We start from the raw sequence: 22,405 nt of genomic DNA, 5'->3' as shown, positions 1-22,405 counted from the left end.
ACTATCAAGCTTCAATCTACACTAATTTCACTCTCTTCTTCCCACTTTCACCCAGATTCTCCCAATCGCCTGCAAATTAGGAGCAAATTACATTGCTCAATTAACCCATTGACCCTCATGGCTCAGGAATGTGAGAGGAAACCTGCACGTTACCGGAAAATGTGCAGACTCTACATGCGCAGGATCGAACTCACATCTCTGTAGCTGCCTTACCAGAGGCACCGCTGTGTTACCATGTTTGCAAAACAACCATACCAGTATACAAATAAAAACTAAGTTATTTTCACACATCTACATAACAATTTCTAAGTCAGTTGATTGTCCTAAGACAGTAAGAGTTAGGAAACCCTCTTATTCTTTGGACTAGTACTTGAGAGAACCACTTTATCATTTCTGTAAAATAGCACCATTATGAAATTTCTGTAGTAAAGAGACCTCCAACCCTCAACTTCCTGATTCAAAGGTAAGGGAGAGACCCACTGACCATAACTGGAAGTTAAGCTGAATAAAAGCCCAAGGAAATACAGCGTCAGTGAAATAAAACCTTTTAATTAATGTTGCTCAGCAGAGTGAATCACACACTCTCCAAGAGACAAGAAAATTTTCTGTAGCTAGTACATGGTCTGAGGTGAGTCTTGAAAAGTCAAGCTACCCAGGGTCACACACTGAAGAAACCACGTCAAGCTTGGTCACACCGCAGCATCACTTTAATTCCCAGCTGTTTCGCAGTGATTTCGAATGCCTCAATAGCCCGGCTCAGTGGGAAACGATGCGAGATCAGAGGCTTCACGTCCACCTTCTTCGAAGCCAGCATTGCAATTGCTACGGGATACCTGATGTGGAAAAGTAACAGTCTACATTTGGTCAAATGGCAAGAACCTAATTCAGCTCTTAAAAGGCACCTCAACAACTCGTATTTACACTGCTGCTATAACGTGGTTAAAGTTGTCACCAAAGCATTGTCAAACAAAATTTAACACTAAGCGGAGGAAGTAGCAGGAAGAGTCATGAAAGTTATTCAGGGGGATATTGGGGTGCAAGTTCATAGCATACTGAAAATAGTTACTCAAATAGATAGGGTGGTATGTCATTCTTGCCTTCATTGGTTTGGGGCACTCAGTATAAAAGTTAGGAAGTTATGTTGTAAATGTACAATCTGTGACCATTTTATAAGGTACATTTGTACAACTGCATGTTAATGCAGTTATCTAATCAGCCAATCATGTGGCAGCACCTCCTTGCATAAAAACATGCAGATATGCTCAAGAGCTTCATTTGTTGTTCAGACCAAACATCAGAATGGGGAAGAAATGTGATCCAAGTGATTTTGATGGTGGAATGATTGTTGGTGCCAGATGGGGTGGTTTGAGTATCTCAGAAATGCAAACAGTTTTTTTCCCACTGAGGTTGGGTGAGACTACAGCTTGAGGTCATGGTTTAAGGGTGAAAGGTAAAAAACTTAAGGGGAACATGGGGGAAAATGAACTGCCAGTGCAAGTGGCACGTGCAAGCTCAATTTCAACATTTAAGAGAAGTTTGGATAGGTACGTAGATGGTAGGGGTATGGAGGGTTATGGTCCCGGTGCAGGACAATAGGACTAGAAAGTTTAAATGTTTTGGTATGGCCTAGATGGGCTGAAGTGCTAATTTTTGTGCTGCATTTTCCTATGATTCTATGACTCTACACAACAGTCTCTAGAGTTTACAGAGAATGGTGCAAAAAATGATAAACATCGAGTGAATGGCAGTTCTGTAGACGAAGATCTGTGTTAATGAGGTCAGAGAAGAATGGCCAAACTCATTCAAGCTGACAGGAAGGTGGCAGCAATTCAAATAACCACACATTACAACAGTGGCGTGCTGAGGAGCATCTCTGAACATACGTGTCGAATCTTGAAGTGGATAGACTACAGCAACAGAAGACCACACCGGGTTCCAGTCCTGTAGCTAATTAAGTGGCCACTAAGTGTATAACTCTTCAGTTAGACCACACGTCAAGCCCCATGTGCAAATCTGGTCGCCCCCATTACAGAAAGGATGCAGGTGAGGTTTCCATTTTTAGTAGGCAGGAACTATAAGGAGAGGATGGACAAATTTGGGTTGCTTTCTCCAGATCAGCAGCCGGGGAGAGACCTACTGTAAATAAATTTCATAAAATTGTGAGAGGAAATTGGCGGCGAGTCAAAACATTTTCTCAGTGTAAAAGTGTTATATATAAGATAATATGCATTTAAGTGTGATGGAGAAAGTTTAAGGGAGTGTATGGGTCAAGTTTATTTTACAGAGTAGTGACTTCATTATCCGGCCGGAGCCCCTAAGATGGCTGGACATCATTGAACATCCTTCCAGCAACTGCCAAACATATTGCTTCGCCTTCTTTTGGACTACACCAGTGAGGCAGTGAGGGGATCTTGACAACTGGGCATCCCAGGATCTCCATACCTTCCGCCCAGGCTTGCGCCCTGGAGAGGTCATTCCAGTGCCAAAAAAAACCATTGTTCTTCAAGACAGACAGATACCATCATATGTGTCTTAGTCTGTTCCTACCTCACTCCTTTTCAGTCCAAAGAAAGCAAGTCCAGCCTAACCATTCTCTCCTCAGAGCAGAAATGGTTCATAGTGATTCTCCTCTTCACCGCTTCCTATTATATGGTGAGTGTACTGTACTGGAGTATACTGTACACAGTGCCCCAGCTAAAGGTCAACCAACATTTGTATAGTTGTACCATAATCGTTCTGCTCCTACGTTCTATGCCCAGCCTTTGTAGTACCATGTGACTGTGCCTGCCTCCACCATCTCTTCTGGCAACTCATTCGAGATACCAATAAGACTTTGTGCAAAAAATTTACCCTTTAAGCTTCCTCCCTATCAGGTTAAGCCAATGTCCCCTAGTTCCAGATAGCCATACCATGAAAAAGAGACTGACTTTTTGCCCTATCTATGCTTCCCATAATGTCTTTACACCTTTATCAAGTCACTACTCAATCTCCTTCACTCCGGGGAAAGCGCACCTAGCCTATTCAATCTCACCCAATTACTCAAACCCTCCAGTCCAGGCAGTATCCTACCAAATATTTTCTACACCTTCTCTAGCTCAATCCTATAGTGTGTGACCAGAACTGTACATAGTACTCCAAGTTCAGCCTCACCAATATCTTGTAAAACTGCGTTCTGACTCTTGCACCCAGTCCCTCACCAATGAAGGCAATTGTGCCATATGCCTTCTTCATCTGTCTGTATCACCTCTTTCAGGAACCTATATACTTGTATCCTGAGGTTCCTCTGTTCAACCGCACTTCCCCGGTTTGTCCTGCTCTTGGTTAACTTTCCAAAAATGCACCACTTCATATCTCTCTGAGGTAAATTCCAGCAGCCATTCCTTTATCCACTATCAATATCATGTTGTGACCTCAGACAACCTTCTTGTGACATCAATTATCCTGCGGTCTTCCAGCACCTTTCCTGTGGCCAATGACACTCTTCTTGGAGAAATTCACTGCCTCGCATTTCCTTGGTACTGATGTTACTTGTCACACCCACCCGTGCCTAAGGCAGCGGCATGCAGATAGGCATTGGATCATCTTGCAAATCTAAATGAACATCATGCGATCATCAGTGGGCTCCACACTTCTGGACTTCCAATGAAAGGAAGGTCATTGATGAAGCTACTGAAGACATCTGGTCTTGGGAAACTCCTGCAGTGATGTCCTGGAGATGGAATGACGGACCAAAAACCATAACCATCACCCATTGTGCAAGCAACGACTTCAGCCACTGGTAGGTGACCATTGATAGGTTTACCAACGCTATTTGACTCCCTGTTCAGTCACATGGTTGCTTTGAGGTCAAGGGCAGTCACTCTCACCTCACCTCGGGGATTCAGCTCTTTGGACCTAGCCTGGACCAAGGTTGTGTGCGAGGTTTTTTTTTTGCAAGTGTAGATCACAGGTGATTAAGAAAATCAAAATACGGCAGATGCCAGAAATCTGGAATAAAAACAGAAGCTACTAGAAACACTCAGCTGGTCAAGCAGTACCTGTGGAGAGAAAAACAAAGTTAATGCTTCAGGGTCAAAGACCCATCATTACATCTATAGGCAAGCATTGCTTAATAGTATTGCTAATGACACCTCCATCATTTTACTGATGGTTCAGAGTGGATTGATTGGATTGACTGCTTTTTGTGCATGGGACAGCCCTGTGCAACTTTTCTGATTCTCACTTAGACCCCATGTCTCAGAAGAAGGCGGGATCTATCATTAACATGAGAAAATCTGCAGATGCTGGTAATCCAAAGGAACTCACACAAAATGCTGGAGGAACCCAGCAGGTCAGGTGGCATCTATGGAAAAGAGTAAATAGTTGACGTTTTGGACCAAGACCCCTCTTCAGGACGGAGAAGGAAGGCGGGGGGAGGGAGAGGAAAGAGGCTAGCTGGAAGGTGAGAGGTGAAGCCAGGTGGGTGAGAAAGGTCAAAGGCTAGAGAAGAAAGAAACAATTAGGTGAGGAGAGTGGACCATAGGAGAGAGGGAAGGGAAGGGCAAGTAATAGGCCGTTGAGAAGATCAGAGTGGGGAATAGAAGCGGTGGAAGGAATTGTTCACTGGAAGGAGAAATCGATATTCATGCCATCAGGTTGGCGGGTACCAGGCAGACTATAAGGTGTTCCTCCCCCACACTGAGAATGGCCTCATCTTGGCACAAGAGGAGTGGGAATGGGAATCTTAATTAAAATATTTGGCCACCAGGAAATCCCATTTGTGGCGGATGGTGCGGATGTGCTTGACGAAGTGGTCCCCCGATTTTTGACAAGTCTCACCTATGTAGAGGATGCCACCTCAGCAGCACCAGACACAATAGAGGACCCCAGCAGATTCGCAGGTGAAGTGTTGCCTCATCTGGAAGGAGTGTTTGGGGGCCTGAATGGAGGTGAGGGAGGAGGTGCATGGGCAGCTTGCAAGGGTAACTTCCTGGAGGAAGATTAATGAATACCCCCACCACTCAGGACATGCCATCTTCTAATTGCTCCCATCAGGGAGGAGATACAGGAGCCTAAAGACACACACCCAATGTTTTAGGAAGAGCCTTATATTGATCACTTTTTGCACTATTTATATTTTTATATATTTCTTATTGTAAACTATAGTTATTTTTATGTATTGCTGCTGCAAAACAACAAATTCAACAACATATATCAATGATAATAAACTTGATTCTGATTCTGATTTGTAACTGTACTGAAGCTGCTTGGCTAGTTCTGGAGTTCAGGTCTTCAGTGCACTGGTGAGGTGTCTTCTGGCCCCACCACCCCTGCTTCTCCAGTGCTCTCTGCTGTGTCATATTGAAGAGAATCAATCAGCAGATTCTGCGACAGTGAGGAAATGGGGAAAAGATCAAACTGAATCACCAGTTGTAACAGTTGGCTCGATGCATAGTATATGCATGGGCTTGTGTGCCATAGGGCTGTTCAAATGATGAATCTGATTTCACCCTTATCACCCTTCTGGATTACAAAAGGGAAACTCCCTGTGGAAACTTTCAGTGTGTTTGAACAAGTAAGCCAACTGGTACAATCGGTGAGTTGTGTTCAGTAATATTTGGCCAATCACTTGGGCAGGCTATGTTGGTGCCGGAATGCATGGCGATAGTTGCAGGCTGCTCCCCGCATATTGTTGGGTGTGTTGGTTGTTGATAGAAATGACACATTTCACTGTATGTTTTGGTAAACATACAATAAATAAAACTAATCTGGATCTGAATCTGAATTTAGCATATTTTAAGCATGAGAAAATCCGCAGATGCTGGAAATCCAAAGCAACACTAACAAAATGGTGGAGGAGATCACTTCGTCGAGCACCTTCACTCTATCCACCACAAAAAGCGGGATCTCCCGGTGACTCCCCACTTCAATTCTACTTCCCATCCCCATTCCAAAGTATCAGTCCATGGCCTCCTCTACCGCCATGATGAGGCCACACTCAGGTTGCAAGAACAACACCTCACTGTATGTTCCTTCTGGGTAATCTCCAACCTGATGGCATGAACATTGATTTCTTGAACTTCCAGTAATTGGCTCCTTCACCATTCCCCATTCCTGTCTCCCTCTCTCACTTTATCTCCTTACCTGTCCATCACATCCCACTGGTGCTCTTCTCCCTTCCCTTTCTTCTATGATCTTCTGTCCTCTCCTATCAGATTCCCCCTTTTGCAGCCTTTTATCCCTTTCACCCCTTTCACCGATCAACTTCTCAGCTCTTTACTTCACCACCACCCTCTCCCGGCTTCACCTTCCACCTTCCACCTTGTACTTCTTCCTCCTCTCCTCCCACCTACCTACTCTGGCTTCTTCCTTTCCTTTCCAGTCCCGAGGAAGGGCCTCAGCCCAAACTGTTGACCATTTACTCTTTTCCGTAGATGTTGCCTGACCTGCTGTACTCCTCCGGCATTTTGTGAGTATTGCTTAGCATAGTCTAATCATCTTCTATTATATGTACCCTCCGGGTTTTAGCAGTGAGCCAGCACTGCTAAACCAGGTGTATTTATAAACTAACTCAACAAAATCAAAGCTATAGTTCACATCTATGAAATACACTGAAAACCTGCTTTTTATTACACAAATTTGAAGTGAGATTTCAAATGTACTGTATATTATGCCACAGTTTAGCAAAATGCCTGTCCACAGTAAAAAGTTTTCTCTTTGTCTACTGTCAGATAAATATTTCAAAATATAATAGCTAATAAGACAAAAAATACTGTTATGAACATGCACAAAATATTAGAGGAACTCAGCAGGTCAGGCAGCATCTATGGAGAGGAATAAGGACTAGATATTTTAGGCCGAGACCCTTCATCAGCACTGGAAAGAAAGGGGGCAGAAGCCAGAATAGGAAGGTGTACAAGCTGACAGGTGATAGGTGAGGCCAGGTAAGAAGGAAGGTGGGTGGGTGGGGGAGGGGAAATGAAGTAAGAAGCTGAGAGGTGAAAGGGGAAGAGGTAACGGGTTGAAGACGAAGGAATATGATAGGAGAGGACAGTGATCCTTGAGAGAAAGGGAAGGAGGGGTTCCAAAGGAGCGTGATGGATAGATGAAGAGAAGAGAAGGCATAAGAAGGGAATTCCACATTCTACACATCCATTCCCACTGATCTCCTTCCTGGCACTTATCTCTGCAAGTGGAACAAGTGCTACAGCTGCCCCTACACTTCCTTCCTCACCTCCATTCACGGCCCCAAACACTCTTTCCAGGTGAGGTAACACTTCACCTGCAAGTCTGTTGGGGTCATCTACTGTACCTGTTGCTCTCAGAATGGCCTCCTCTGCATCAGGAGCATAGACTGGGGGACTTCTTCATCAAGCACCAAAAAAGTAGGACTTTGCGGTTGCCCTACAACCATCAGGCTCCTGAGCCAGTGTGGGTAACTTCACTCACCTCAGCACAGAACTGACTTCCCAGTCTATAGAATCTCTTCCACGGATCCTACAGCTCAGCATTATTTATTTAGTTATTGAGATGCAGTGCAGAATAGGATCTTCCAGACCTTTGAGCCGTCCTGCCCAGCAACCCCAACAACCCCTGACCAATAAACGTACCAACTGGTACGTCTTTGGATCGAGGGAGGAAACTGGAGCACCTTATTTTATAATTTGCATGATTTGTCTTCCTTTGCACTCTTGTTTCCTGCTCAGTCTCTGTAATGTATCACTTTTTCATAAATTCTGTTGTATTTCTACCTTCTATTCTATTGTACTGAAGATAAGATAGAGGCAGGAGAGTTGTTTCCACTGATGAGTGAGACTAGAACTAGGGGACATAGTTTCAAGATTCAGGGGAGTAGATTTAAGACGGAGATGAGGCTTTTCCCAAAGAGTGGTGAATCTGTGGAATTCTCTGCCCAATGAAGCAGTGGAGGCTACCTCAGTAAATATATTTAAGGCAAGGTTGGATAGATTTTTGCATAGTAGGGGAATTAAGGGTTATGGGGAAAAGGCAAGTAAGTGGAGACGAGTCCATGGCCAGATCAGCCATGATCTTATTGAATGGCAGAGCAGGCTTGACGGGCCAGATGGCCGACTCCTGCTCCTATTTCTCATGTTCTTTATTTTCCTGTAAAAGCCTGCATGCAAATAAATTTCAAAGTAGTACATGGTGACATATATGTACTTCGATAATAAATCTACTTTGAACTTTGACCATGTGTACACCGGAGGGTTTAGGCGTCTTTAGCTTAATTAGGTTGGCACAGCACTGAGGGCCAAAAGGCCTGTTCCAGTGGTGCACTATCCTGCAGTAAACGTCTTCACATCCCAATAGAAAGAGGATGTAGTGGAACATAAACAAGTTATTCCTTTACTATGTTGACCCACTTACTTTCACAATGAGAATCTTTCCTGGTCATCACCGGGTCGGCTTTCGAATGACCACTTCAAAAAATCTATAGCAAGTTGGCTTCTGCCTCAGGGTCTGCCCGTGAAACCAAATAGCCAGCAGTCCAAGTTCCCTGAAGTTTGAATAAGGACCATTCCATTGTTGCCTCAGCTGTGAGCAAGGAGATCACAGCACTGGTGAAAACAAAGTTGAACAAGGCAGCAGTTTGTGTTTAACAGGTATTGAGTTTCTGGGAAATGAGGGACATTTAAGACTATTCATGAAGGCTATTGGGCAACAGCATATTGAGGTGCCACAAGCTAGGTCATTGTTTCAATTTTTATGTTCTTAAACTTCCTACTTCCTGTTAGTCTATTTACTCAGCCACAAGTGATTATACATGAGTTGCCAATAAATAACTCAACATGCATTTGATACAGCTGGAAAAAATATTCTTCTGATGAATGCTGTCTTCAGTTAAAGTTTCGAAATTTAACACTGCCAGCTGTGTGCCTTCACAAAGGCAACAAATTCTTCAAGAACACTTATTTCAGAAATGCATATGTTTTCTTCTTTGTTGGCCGACTTTCATTGCCCTGTGTATATGAAACTAAAGCAAAACTGAAGCCCAGCAGAGAGATGCTGGAGTGGGAGCGCTCCACCGGAGTGCCGAGCGCCACGTGGGGCAGCGTTCAAACTGGAGTCGATGCTGCCCCTAGTGTTCGCTCGGCAGAAGACAAGCCGTATGCTGTTCAGCTGCAGACTGCTGCAACATTCATGGATTCAGGGTCTTGGACTATGTATTTTTTGTATGACTGTAGTTTACTGATAACTTATACATGCTTGCTATCTCACAGTATATGTGCTCTGTGAGCCTTGTGCTGTGTGTGCCTGCTGGTACTGGTTTTTTTGCAGCTTGGCCCTGGAGTAATGGTGTTTCGTCTGGCTGTATTCATGGGTATTCATGTATGGTTGAATGACAATTAATCTTGAACTTGAACTATGAACCATGAAGAAGCAGCATAAAACTTGAGCATCACACACCAAGTGCTGTGTGTGTCTGTGCACATGAATGCTAGAGTGTTTGCTTATATATGTGCATAGATGTGAGACAAGACAAAATCACTTGAATTTCTATCTAAAGCACGAGAGCTAATAAGTGCGCTCACACTATAGAGTATGACAGCCGTCATTTCACACGGGATAAACACTCACTAACAGCAACATAGCCAACTTATCCACTTCTGCCGTGATGGTTGAGGATAGGTATTATTCAGGGCACCTTTATTCTTCTGGATCTCTGAGAGAGCAGACAGCAACTTAACCCGAGAGCATAGCATCTTCACATTACAACAGGACTGTGCTCAAAGCCTCCGAAATGGACCTGAAGCCACAGCCTCAGCCCAAGTGCCAAGTAGGTGACCCACAGATTCACATTTGTTCAATTAGGTACAAACATTTCACAGCCTTGTCCCAGAATCTCAAAACAGTCCTGATGATTTTCAGTAATTGAGGAACAATGATGAGTTCCAAGGAAACAAAACCTGACACTTCACCATAAATCACACCTGAATGGGGTTAACCGCAGAGATTCAGCATCTGTGCATGTTCGCTATCAACTATCTCAGTTAAAGTTAAAAGTCCATGTTAAGTAGCTTCAGAGGATCGGTGAGCATTAGAACTTACGTGTTGCAGTATCGGAACATGCCCCGGATGTCCACCTCTCGGATGGCGGCATTTAGCAGAGGGACGCTCACCAAATCCGGTCCGTGCCCCACTAGGAGCACAGTCCCCCCTGACTGAGTCGCCTGGGGAAGAGAAAATCATACTAAAACCCAGAAGTGAAGATACAACAGTATAAGGACTTTCGTACAGAGGTGGCTATTCAGATAGATAAAATTCAGCCAAATTATGCAGGCAGCCAAAGGTGCATTATTATGCTTTGTCTGGACCATCCTTTTCTTTGATCTTAAATCTTGTGACATCTTGGGCTGATGTTCTAAGCTCTTGAAATTTGCTTATTCGTCTTGTGTACCTGCCCCAGTTTAAAACCGGGTCATGTGTTCACTGATGTCAAAATCCAAACCAGCCCCTTGCTGCAGTTGTTTGCCAGTCATTCTTTTCTCCAAGTGTAAATTTATTGACAGAAAACTTGCCCAGGCAACTTTGGAGTCCGTGCAGAATCCCCAAACCTTCTTACTGCATGACCTTGTCTTGACCTCAACCCTCTGGTATATCATTTTTAGATGGACCATTTTATCATCCCCTATCATCTATATCATACTTACAACAGTAAAGAAATAAGGCAGGCCATTCATTATAATCAGATTTCACCAGAGTGTATGCTGTATATGAGCCTCATCACTATCCTTCTCATTTTACCCTCTCAACGAGTCTTTGTATTCCTTTCTCATGTTACTCTTCCTAGTTTTCACTGAAACACAAGAGATGTCAGATGCTGGAACTTCAATCAGCACTCAAAATGTTGGAGGAACTCAACAGGTCAGGCAGCATCCATGGAGGGAAATGTAAAATCAATGCTTTGGGTTGAGACCCTTTTTTGTTTTGTGGATGTCTGCGAATAGTAAGAATTTTAGGTTGTATACTGCATACACTCTCAGATATTAATTTGAACCATCAGCTCTTTGGGTTGAGGACCATTCAGACCCCTGGTGTTTGATTCTCCTACCCTGGGAAAAAGACTGAGTGTGTTCATTTACCCTATATATTCCCCTCATTATCTTATACACTTGTATAAGCTCACTTTATCCTCCAACGCTCCAATGGAAAAATCCCAACCTCTGCTCAGCCTCTCCCCTTAATTTGGTCCCTAAATCTCTTCTACACTTGTTCCATCTTAATGGCAGGATGGCCCATTTTACACCAGTCCCCAGGGTCCAACCATTCACTGTACCTCTGATCGCCTTTGTGCCATTCTAATTGGCTCTGTCAACAGATGAGCCTTGCCAGGAACCCAGCACGTAGTCCTCGCTGACTCCCAGATGTCCTGAATATCACTCTGGACAGCGAGGAAGGCTATCAAGGCTTGCAGCCCGATCGGGACCAGCTAGAAAAATGGGCTGAAAGATGGCAGATGGAATTTAATGCACTTTGGTGTGGCACTTTGGAAGGACCATCTAGGGCGGTGAACTTCAGGGCACTGTGAAGTGCAGTAGAGCAAAGTGGTCTGAGAATATAGATCTGTAATTCTTTGGAATGGGTAGATAGGGTCGTAAGGAGAGCTTTAGGCACATTGGCCTTCATAAATCAAACTACGGAATATAGGAGTTGGGATGTTATGTTAAGGTTGTATAAGATGTTGGTGAGGCCTAATTTGGAGTACTGAATGCATTTCTGGTCACCTACCTACAGGAAAGATATCAATAAGATTGAAAGAGTGGAGAAAATTCACAAGGATGTTGCAGGGACTTGAGGGCCTGAGTTTAAGGAAAGGCCGAATAAGTTAGGATATTATTTCTGGGTGTGTAGGAAAATGAGGGGAGATTTGATAGAGGTATACAAAATTATGAGAGTTATAGATGGGGTGAATGCAAGGAGGTTTTTTCCACTGAGGTTGGGTGAAACTATAACTAGAGGTCATTGGTAGAGGGTGTAAGTATTTCAGAGCAATCTGTGGGAGTTTCTTTACTCAGAGGGTGGTGCGAGTGTGGAACAAACTGCCAGTGGGAGTGGTGGATGCAAGTTCTATGACATCATTTAAGAGAAGTTTGGATAGGTACTCGGATGGGAGCGATCTGGAGGGCTGTGGTCCAGAGGAGGGTCAATGGGACTAGACAGAATAATAGTTTGGCATGGACTAGATGGGTCAAAGGGCATGTTTATGTGCCATATGATTCTAAGGACAATTCTGCATATGAAAGAGCCAAGTAAGATGTTCTCAAGTCACACAGGCTGAACTGCCTGTTTCTGTGCTCTACGACTCGATGTGTAAATTGGTACTTACATAGACACCAGCCTGGACACAGAACTCTGCCCCAGTACATTCAATGGTGCTATATGGCTTTGAACCAAGAACAGCCTCCACCTTTTGGGCTAGGTCCTGAGGAGTCTCTTTCTCCACCTTTATGGTGAAATCAGCTCCCACCTCCTTTGCCTTCTCCAATCGGCCTGTCGATAAATCTGAGAAAATAACCATATTTCTTATTCACCAATAAGCCCTTTGAGCGTTCATCTGGATTAATAGTTTAAATTGAGTATGGCATTCTTTCTCTCCATCAGAAAGCTCATGGTTCAAGTCCAACCCTGGAAAGATTAACGGTTCCATCTTTTGGATGTAATGTTAAACCAAGTGCCCTCTCAAATGAAAGTAAAATTGTTCCCATAACCATTATTTTGAAAAACAGCAAGAAAGTGATTTTAGTTATTTTTATTTAGAAGTACAGGCCCTTCCATTCCAACAAGCCAACACCATGAAATTACTCCCATGTGACCTATTAACCTACTAACCCATATATGTTTGGAATGGAAACCCACTCAGTCACAGGGAGAAGATACAAACTCCTTACAGACATAGTCAGGATTGAAACCAGTAATAACACACTGCTAACTGCTACACTACACTGCCACTCTTTGCAAACCCTTGATGATATTTAATCTTTGGTGAATATTGGGGGTATATGTTATTATCACATTCTGGGAGCTTGTTGTGTTCAGACTGGTTGCTGCATTGACCTAAAGGTGATGCAGATTTTTGCTGGCGGTTTAGACGTACTGGTTGTTGGCCACTGCACAGATTAGACACCAATACAGAAGGAATGGACTTCAAATGAATGTTCCCATCTGTAACGGATCATACTGTGTCTGCAAACTAGGAGAGGTATGATCCCAAAATGTGTAGCATTGACCACGGTCTTCCAAAGGCTGATTCAGTTACCATCAGTGAAGAGGAGGTCAGGACAAATTGAGATGACCCTTGGTACTTAGTCCTGTCTCTTTCGGACATCCTTGGGTAAACAGAAGGATTTGGTGCCAAGATGCTTTGTCATATATGTGTGGGACAGGTTTGAAAGATCCAGCAGACACAGAGGAAGAGATTGACTTCAAAGCAACGTTCAAATTCCAAAGTTTAAATATATAGGGAGCAAGCCAGATTAGACTGCTAATCCCAACCCCTCAACAACTCCATCATCGACTTCATGTCATCTCAATATCTTTTACTGGATGAGGGCAACATGAGGAAAAGGCGTAAACACGAGGAATTCTGCAGATGCTGGAAATTCAAGCAACACACATCAAAGTTGCTGGTGAACACAGCAGGCCAGGCAGCATCTCTAGGAAGAGGTACATCGTTGACTGTACCTCTTCCTGGAAATGCTGCCTGGCCTGCTGCATTCACGAGCAACTTTGATGTGTGTTGTATGAGGAAAAGGGCAACATTTACTGTCTTTGAGAAGATGGTGGTTGCAGTATATTTAATATTTCGGTAATATTTGAGTGATATTATAAATATATTGCTTGATTAATCACTTCTTTTTTGTTTACATAATTCATTAAATGTTATATGTAAGAAATACATGAATGGTGTACGTTGTTACACCACCACGTCATATGTGATCACCTCACTAGAAAAAAGGGAGAAAAAAAACTAAGTAGGCAAGTATCCCAGATTGTGTGGTTTTCTTTTGAATAGTTTCTGGAATTATGAAACGTAACAGTGGTGACCTGCCTCCTTGAACAAATGCAATCCAGATGGTGCAAGTAATCCTACTGCAATGTCAGCATGAATTCCTGCGTTTAGTGAATAACTTGTGACTTAGAGAGGAAGCAGCAAATGCACATAATACCCATGCTTCTGTGGGTGGTAGACGTCACAGATCTGACAGTCCATTTGTCCATAAGATCACAAGATACAGGAGCATTTGGCCCATCAAGTCTGTTCCATCTTTCCAGAATGGCTGAGTTATTATGTCTTTCAACCCCATTCTCCTACTCTTTTACTGTAACCTTCTGACCAATATTCCCTGCGCAGGCCAACCAATGCTTTAAGCAGGAAATTTTTACATGGCCTGAAAACTGTGTGCGACCTTAAATTAACATCACGTAAAAGAAAATTCCAAAGGCTATGTGCGTGGGAACATTTCAGTTACTGCATGGCTGTGCATTTATGCAGCTTGGAGGGAACAGTGCCTTTGACACCCTTACCAATAAAGAAGTTATCAACCTCTGCTTTAAATATATCCAATGATTTGGCCTCCACAGCCGTCTACGGCAATGAATTCCACAGATTCACCGCCTATTGGCTAAAGAAGTTCCTCCTCCTCTCTGTTCTAAAGAGATGCCCTTTTATTTGAGGCTTACCTCTGGTCCTAGACTCCCCCATTATAGAAAACATCTTCTCTACATATACTCTTGCTCTGAGTCACAAAGATCTGAGATGAATCATTTTGCTCAGCGAAATGCTTATGGATTTGAATGTTACAAAACCGAGTGCGATGAAATGAAATTCAAAAAACTAGAGACGAAGATGCACTGGGAGGTAAACTGTTATAAGTTACACTTTGGTTTAGCTAAAGGGGCAAAAGAACAAACAGGAGGAGCAATGAACATGTATGAGAGAATAAGCTTCAGGTCTACTGGGGAATAAGTTCAAAGTTCAAAGTTCAAAGTAAATGTATTATCAAAGTGCATAAATATCAATATACATACAGCCCTGAGATTCATTTTCTTGTGGGCAGACTCAGTAATAACCATAACAGAATCAATGAAAGACTGCCCAACTTGGAAGTTCAACCAGAGTGCAGAAGACAACAAAACAGTCCAATTCAGAAAGAAAGAATAAGTAAATAAACAAACAAACAAACAATACGGTATCAAGAACATGAGATGAAGATCCCTTGAAAGTGAGCCCATTGGTCCATTGAAAGAGGAGAGAAGGAACTAATAAAACCCACTACTGTTGGGTTTCCCAACCATGTAAAGTGGTCTATGGCATAAATAAAAAGTTGGGAACCCCTGCTCCGCTGGGAGCCAACATGGATCTGATGGGCCAAGTGGACTAACTCAAAGTCACAGCAAGGAATTAAGGTCTTAATCCAGCCACAGTATTTGCATAATTGGCTCCCATCAGCTGCCAAACACTGAGAGCTGGGGTAAAAAATTTTATGCAAAAGCCCACGTTTTCTACGTATTGTACTAATAGGCAGAGAGTCACTTGCTTGGAATAAGAACATTGCTTATTCCACAAGTTCTCACAGTCAGATTTTACATCTCATCTCCCTCTCAACTGCTCATGTAGAAGATGAATGTTTTATTACATTTCCAAGCCTTCCTATTATCAAATATCAACTGTCCTTAAACATTCTGTTCTTTCCAAGCTAAGAAGAAAGAGACGTCTTCTTAGTGAATAAGGTGATAGATAAAAAGATTAGGAATGGAACGGTTCCATATCAGGACCCAACAGTGACAATGGAAGGGCTTTATTTCTTCATGTTGCATGAGGACGGTGTAATTTGGAGGGGAGATTTTGACCAATGTCCCTTCCAATTTTATTTTACAGCTGCTCAGGCCAACCAGCTCATTCCACATACTCATCACCTCCTGCTTGGAAAAAGCTGCCCCTTTAAATTTTCCCTCTCTCAACATAAACCTGTGACCTCTAGTTCTAGACTCCCCTAAGATAGGAGAAAGACTGTGACCATTCACCTTTTCTATGCCCCTCAGCATTTTATATATCTCCAATGAGGTCACAGCTCTGACACCTACATTCTAGGGAAAAAAGCCCACCTTGGAAGCTTTGTCCTTGTCCTGGCCCTGGCAAGAGTGCAAACGAAAACAACTCTTTCCATAACTTTTCCCTTTTGGCAGTGGTGCGGTATGTAAACAATAAATTCTCTGCATAGTCAGCGTAGACTGAGACAAACATAAAATTAATATTGCTTTGTGTTGAGGTGATAAATCTTTCCCTGTGGCATGCTTGGCACCAAAACTAATCCACTGGCAAACTCCTACACTCTGACCACACTCTACTACTTCCAGCTCAGAACAGAATCGGAATCAGGTTTAATATCATCGGCATATGTTGTGAAATTTGTTGTCTTTGCTGCAGCAGTACAATGCAATATGTAATAATAGGGGAAAAATACGTTACAGTAAACACAGTAACATATATAAATAAATAGTCAAATTAAATAAGTAATGCAAAAATAGAAATAATAAAAATAGTTCATGGGTTCGATGTCCATTCAGAAATCGGATGGCAGATGGGAAGAAGCTGTTCCTGAATTGTTGAGGATTCTGCACCTCCTCCCTGATGGTAGCAATTAAAATAAGGCAAGGCCTGGACCACCTTCAGGTTACCTTGCCCCATTAAGAGGAATCTTATCACTGTGGAGTCTGGGACATTGTTGACATATTGAGCTGGGGAGGAAGGACTGTCAGCCCAGTTCATCATGCATTAATGCAGTGTGTGGAGGAGAGAGAATGGGAAGGAAAAGAAGGAAGAGAAGAATGTGGCAGAAAAAGAAAAAAAAGAGAGGGAACATGGAGAAGGAGATGGAGAAACAAGGGAGTCAAAGAAAGAACAGAACAAGAAAGGCAGAACAGAAGAGAAACTGGCAAACCATAGAGAGAAACAGATAGAGAATTGCGGAAAAACAGAAAGGGAGAAAACATAAAAATAAAGAGCAAAGAAATGCAGAGAAAAAGGACATGGAATCCATAGAAAGGGTGCAGAGGAGACTTACAAGGATGTTGCCTGGATTGGGGAGCATGCCTTATGAGAATAGGTTGAGTGAACTCGGTCTTTTCTCCTTGGAGTGACGGAGGATGGGAGGTGACTTGATAGAGGTGTACAAGATAATGAGAGGTATTGATCGTGTGAATAGTCAGACGCTTTTCCCCAGGGCTGAAATGGCTAGCACAAGAGGGCATAGTTTTAAGGTGCTTGGAAGTAGGTACAGAGGAGATGTCAGGGCTAAGTTTTGTATGCAGAGAGTGGTGAGTGCGTGGAATGGGCTGCCGGCAGCGGCGTAGAGGCAGAAGCGATAGGGTCTTTTAAGAGACTCCTGGATGGCTACGTGGAACTTAGAAAAATAGAGGGCTACAGGTAAAGCCTAGGTAGCTCTAAGGTAGGGACATGTCCGGCACACCTTTGTGTGCAGAAGGGCCTGTATCGTGCTGTATGTTTTTCTATGTTTCTATGAAATAAATTGAGAGAGAAAAGAGCAGAAGAAACTGGAGCAGCAATCTAAAACAGTGAGAGAAGTGGGGAGTAAGTCTCTGTCAGAGATGTATGAGTAGGCACTCTCATTTTTACTTTAGGGACACTTCCTTGGTGCAGGAGTTATGTCTGTAGGGCGAAGCTGTGCATCTACTGCTGAGTGCTGATGGACCCCAGCGAAGTGGCCAGTTGTCAGCCTGTCCTACTAATAACAGGTTGTACTGTAGTGTCAGAGACACAAGAGATGGAAGGTGCTGAAATCTGGAGCAACGACTAGGAGGAACTCAACGGATCAAGCAACATTTATGGGGGCGGGGAAAGGAATTCCCCCACAGAGGTGCTAACGCAGGGTTTCAACCCAGACGCTGACAGCTCCTTTCCCCTCACAGATGCTGCTCAACATGCTGAGGTCCACCAGGCTGTTTGCTGCTCCATTGGGGTTAAGACTTTCCAAATCCCAGCCTGCCAATGTGAAGTTACATTCCCAATTTCTACCTACCATCTTTCCTGTCCTTATGATTCAGTGCACTTCCATATTGAATGTATGCGGCGCGAAATGTGTGGCGACGCTTGTGGGCCAACCGCCTAGAACATCCTGAGACTGACGCAAACAATACATTTCACTGTATGCTTGGCTGTACATGTGATAAATAAATGAATCCAGTACTGCTTCAACCTATTGTGCTTCACTTTATCAAATGCTTTTGTGTAGTCGATAAAACTAACAAATCCTTTTACATTTGAATAGCTCATTCTGTTCGTATCCTTAACATCACTATCACATTTCTTGTACCTTTGTCTTTCACAAAACCACATTGTTCTTTACCTATTTCAGCTTGTATCATACTTTTACTTCTAGCTCTTGTCATTAAAATTCTCAGAATTTTCTTAGTGATATGACTCATTAAACTTATGGTTCTATGTAATTCACATTTTATTGCTCCAAGTTTCTTAGGAAGAGTGATAAATACTGATTTTATTAGTTATTCGAAATATTACAGGAAACTCTAGATCTAGATTTGAAAGACCTCCGCCTGATCAGAAATCTGTACTGGGAACAAACTGCCACTGTAAGAATAGATGGAGGAAAAAAGGTTTCTGCCCTGAGTGGTACATGGGTGAGGCCTCACACTTTGTCCGTGTGGTTTAAATAATTAAAATATTTTTTTAAAAAGAATAGATGGAGGAATGAGTCAGTTTACAAAAATTAAGAGAGGTGTTAGACAAGGGTGCGTTCTCTCCCCTGATTTGTTTAATGTGTACAGTGAAACAATATTACAAAAAATAAGAGACATCTTGGGAATCAAAGTTGGCGGTGAAAACATCAATAATTTTAGATACGCACATGACACTGTGTTAATTGTGAGTACGGAGGAAGAACTACAAAACTTAATTAATATAGTTGTTGAAGAAAGTGCAAAAATGGGTCTATCTATCAATTGCAAAAAGACAGAATGTATGGAAATATCCAAAAAGGAGGAGAATCCTATCTGCAGGCTGAGGATAAACGGGGAAGACACAAAACAAGTACAGAACTTTTGCTACTTCGGAAGCTGGGTGACATCAGATGGCAGGTGTGACATGGACATCAAAAGAAGAATAGGGATGTGCTCATGGATACTGGATTTTCTGAGTAACAGACCCCAAAGTGTCAGGATGGGAGAACACACATCATCTACTCTCATCCTGAACACCGGTACACCACAGGAGTGTGTTCTCAGCCCCATCCTCCATTCTCTTTTCACCCATGACTGCTCTACCATTCACTCCACCAACACCATTGTCAAATTTGCTGACGATACCACCCTAATAGGTATCATATCGGACTGTGATGAGACAGCCTATAGGGAGGAGGTACAGCATTTGACAGAATGGTGTTGTCATAATAACCTGGACTTGAACATCACAAAAACCAAGGAGCTGATAGTAGACTTCAGGAAATCAAAGCGCGTCGAGCACTCTGCTCTGCACATATACGGGAAAGAGGTGGAGAGAGTAGAGAGTTTCAAGTTCCTCGGCGTCCACATCTCGGCTGACCTCACCTGGGCTGCCCATATCTCTTATCAGGTGGGGAAGGCCCAACAGAGGCTCTACTTCCTAAGGAAGCTAAAGCACGCTCTCCTCCCTCATCACCTGCTGATCAATTTCTATCGGACAGCTATAGAGAGCCTCCTGACGTATTGCTGTGCAGTGTGGTTTGCCAGCTGCACAGAACAGAACAGGAAGGACTTGCAGCGGGTGGTGAGGGGAGCAGAGCGGGTTATTGGCACAACATTACCCTCCCTCAGAGACATTTATACTGGCAGACTTCAAAAGAAGGCTACTTGTATTTCAAAGGATCCCACTCATCCTGGACATCACCTGTTTTCCCCTCTACCTTCTGGGAAGAGATACAGAGCATTAAGGACGAAAACAAAGAGACTCCTTAACAGCTTCTACCCACAAGCAGTGAAATGTGTAACAGCCCCCTCCCTTCTCCTGCCCCCCCTCCTAAGACAACAGCAGCTAAATGCATCACACTTCCAGGAATGGCAGGTGTGCAATAGTCCTACCCCCCCATCCATATATTATTAATTTTGGACTGCACTCCTGAGGTTTTAGAGTTTATTTTATGTATATATTCTTTGCCATGCGCAAAACGTTGAGCTGCTAAACTGTGTTTCATTGCTCCACAACAATGACAATAAAGGTATTCTTCTTCTTCTTCTTCTAACGACACCTTTACGAGAATGAAGAGTATACTGACCAACACTAAACTAGGCATGAAAACCCGCCTCAGAGCACTGAAGTGTTATGTTTATCCAGTTGTGTTATACGGCTCAGATTGTTGGACAATACCTAGTAACATGAGGAAATGAATTGAAGCAGCAGAGATGTGGTTTTTGAGGAGGATGCAAAGAATATCATGGATAAAATGAATATCTAATGAGGTTGTCATGAACAGAGCAAGCACAAAAAGAGAAATAATGTATGATATCATGAAAAGGCAACGTGACTTCATTGGATATGGGATTAGGAAAGAGGAGTTAGAATGCACGGTAATTATGGGAAAGATTGAAGGGAAGAAAGCAAGGGGAAGGCAAAAACAAATGATGATGGAGACAGCAGCCAGAGAACTGGAAATGAATACCAATGAATTGATCCACTTGACCCGAAACAGGAGTGTGTGTGCAGTCAAAGCTCAAACTGGGCATGGCACCTGATGATGACGATGATGATGATGATGACTGCTTCAACATGAAACAAGCCACCAAAGAAGCTAATTCACACATACAACTTTACAACTTAATCATGGAATGTGGTCATATCCAGTAATATCAATGTTTATTATCCATCTTTAATAGTCTCTGCACAGAGGAGTCAATTCAGAGTCAATCTTATCACTTAATCAAATGTTACTTATTGACTAGATCAAGTAAGATTGAGACACTTCCTTCCCTGAAAAACTTGGCAGATTCACAATCATTGTTACTAATATTAGATCTTGAATTCCAGAATGATTTATTAACCTTAATTTCCCAACCTTTGAACTAATTTCTCCAGGTTTTTGGATAGCAGTCACCATGACTGGACTATTCCAGATGTCATTAAGTTGGAAAGGTTTATGAGAACGGTGCCAGGACTTGAGGGCGTCAAGTTACATGGAAAGGTTTGGCAGACTAGGATTTTATTCCTCAGAATGTAGGAGAGTGAAATTATAAAACTTACAAATTCATGGGGCATAAAATGCACCGAGTCTTTTTCCCAGGGTAAGAGAATCCAAAACTAGAGGGCACAGGTTTAAGGTGAGAGGAGAAATATTTAAAAGGGATCTGAGGGGCAACTTCTTCACACAGAGGGTACCAAGTACATGCAATGAGCTGCCAAAACAAGTGATTCAGGCAAGTACAATAATAATATTTAAAAGTATGTTGTTAAGAAGGAATATGGTGTGTTGGTGTCCATTGGCCAGAGGATTTAATTTAAGAGCCATGACGTAATGTTGCAGCTCTGTAAAACCCTGGTTAGACCACACTTGGAATATTGTGTTCAGTATTGTCACCTCATTACAGGAAGGATGCGGATGCTTTAGAGAGAGTACAGAAGAGATCTGGCAGGATGCTGCCTGGATTAGAGAACATGTCTTATGAGGATAGGTTGAGTGAGCTTGGCTTTTTTCCCTCTTTGGAGTGAAAGAGGATTAGACGTGTACAAGATGATAAGAGGCATAGATTCGAATGGATAACCAACATTTTTTCCCCAGGATGGAAATAGCTAATATGAAAGGGCATAATTTTAAGGTGGTTGGAGGAAAGCGTAGTGTTGGGGTGGGGGGGATGTCAGAAGTAGTTTTTTTTAACACAGAGAGTAGTGGGTGTGTGAAATACCCTGCCAGGGATGGTGGTAGAGGCAGATACATTCCAGACATTTAAGAAACTTTTACATAGGCACATAGATGACGGAAAAATGAAAGGCTATGTCAGATGGACGGGTTAGATTAAACTTAGAGTAGGTGAAAATTTCTGCACAGAATTGTGAGTCAAAGGACCTGCATTGTGCTGCAAAAGTTATAAGTTCTACATAAAAGGTTTAGAGAGATATGAACCAATGGAATTAACTTAAGTAGGTGCCTGGGTCAGCATGGATGAGATGGGCCCAAGGGACTGTGGCTTCTGTGCTGTAGGGATCTGTGGCTCCAATGGTTAAATGAGGAGATGCATTTGGAAATGAGCAGATGCGAAGCAACAAGGGAGTCATGGAGTCTTACAAAAGGGACAGGTCCTTCAGTCCTTGATGAATACCAACCACACACTCACACAAATCCTCCTCTAAACCATTCCAATCCCCTTCCCACATTCCCAACAGCCCCTTCCAGATTCTATC

General features: G+C 42.9%; 1 protein-coding gene across 7 annotated transcripts in view; it reads right to left on the bottom strand.

The window, feature by feature from the left end:
- Window positions 1-529: 529 nt before the first annotated feature.
- The window catches only part of LOC134358348 (sorbitol dehydrogenase-like), a 54,904-nt gene continuing 33,028 nt past the window's right edge, over window positions 530-22,405 (bottom strand). Inside the window, exons 7-9 of one of the 7 annotated variants that reach the window (XM_063070471.1) lie at window positions 12,329-12,504; window positions 10,051-10,172; window positions 530-833 (exon numbers count right to left, since the gene is read on the bottom strand). In XM_063070471.1, coding sequence (XP_062926541.1) covers window positions 680-833; window positions 10,051-10,172; window positions 12,329-12,504 — 452 coding nt within the window. In that variant the 3' untranslated portion in view covers window positions 530-679. Of the gene's footprint in view, window positions 834-8,367; window positions 8,536-10,050; window positions 11,445-12,328; window positions 12,505-22,405 lie in introns of those variants that run through there. The other 6 variants (XM_063070474.1, XR_010020863.1, XM_063070472.1 and 3 more) reach the window with 6 other exon arrangements.

The sequence above is a fragment of the Mobula hypostoma genome, chromosome 18 (genome assembly GCF_963921235.1).
Source record: "Mobula hypostoma chromosome 18, sMobHyp1.1, whole genome shotgun sequence".
In the NCBI taxonomy this organism is placed as follows: domain Eukaryota; kingdom Metazoa; phylum Chordata; class Chondrichthyes; order Myliobatiformes; family Myliobatidae; genus Mobula; species Mobula hypostoma.
Note: the sequence above shows the minus strand (reverse complement) of the source record. Positions and strands in the feature narration are given on the sequence as shown.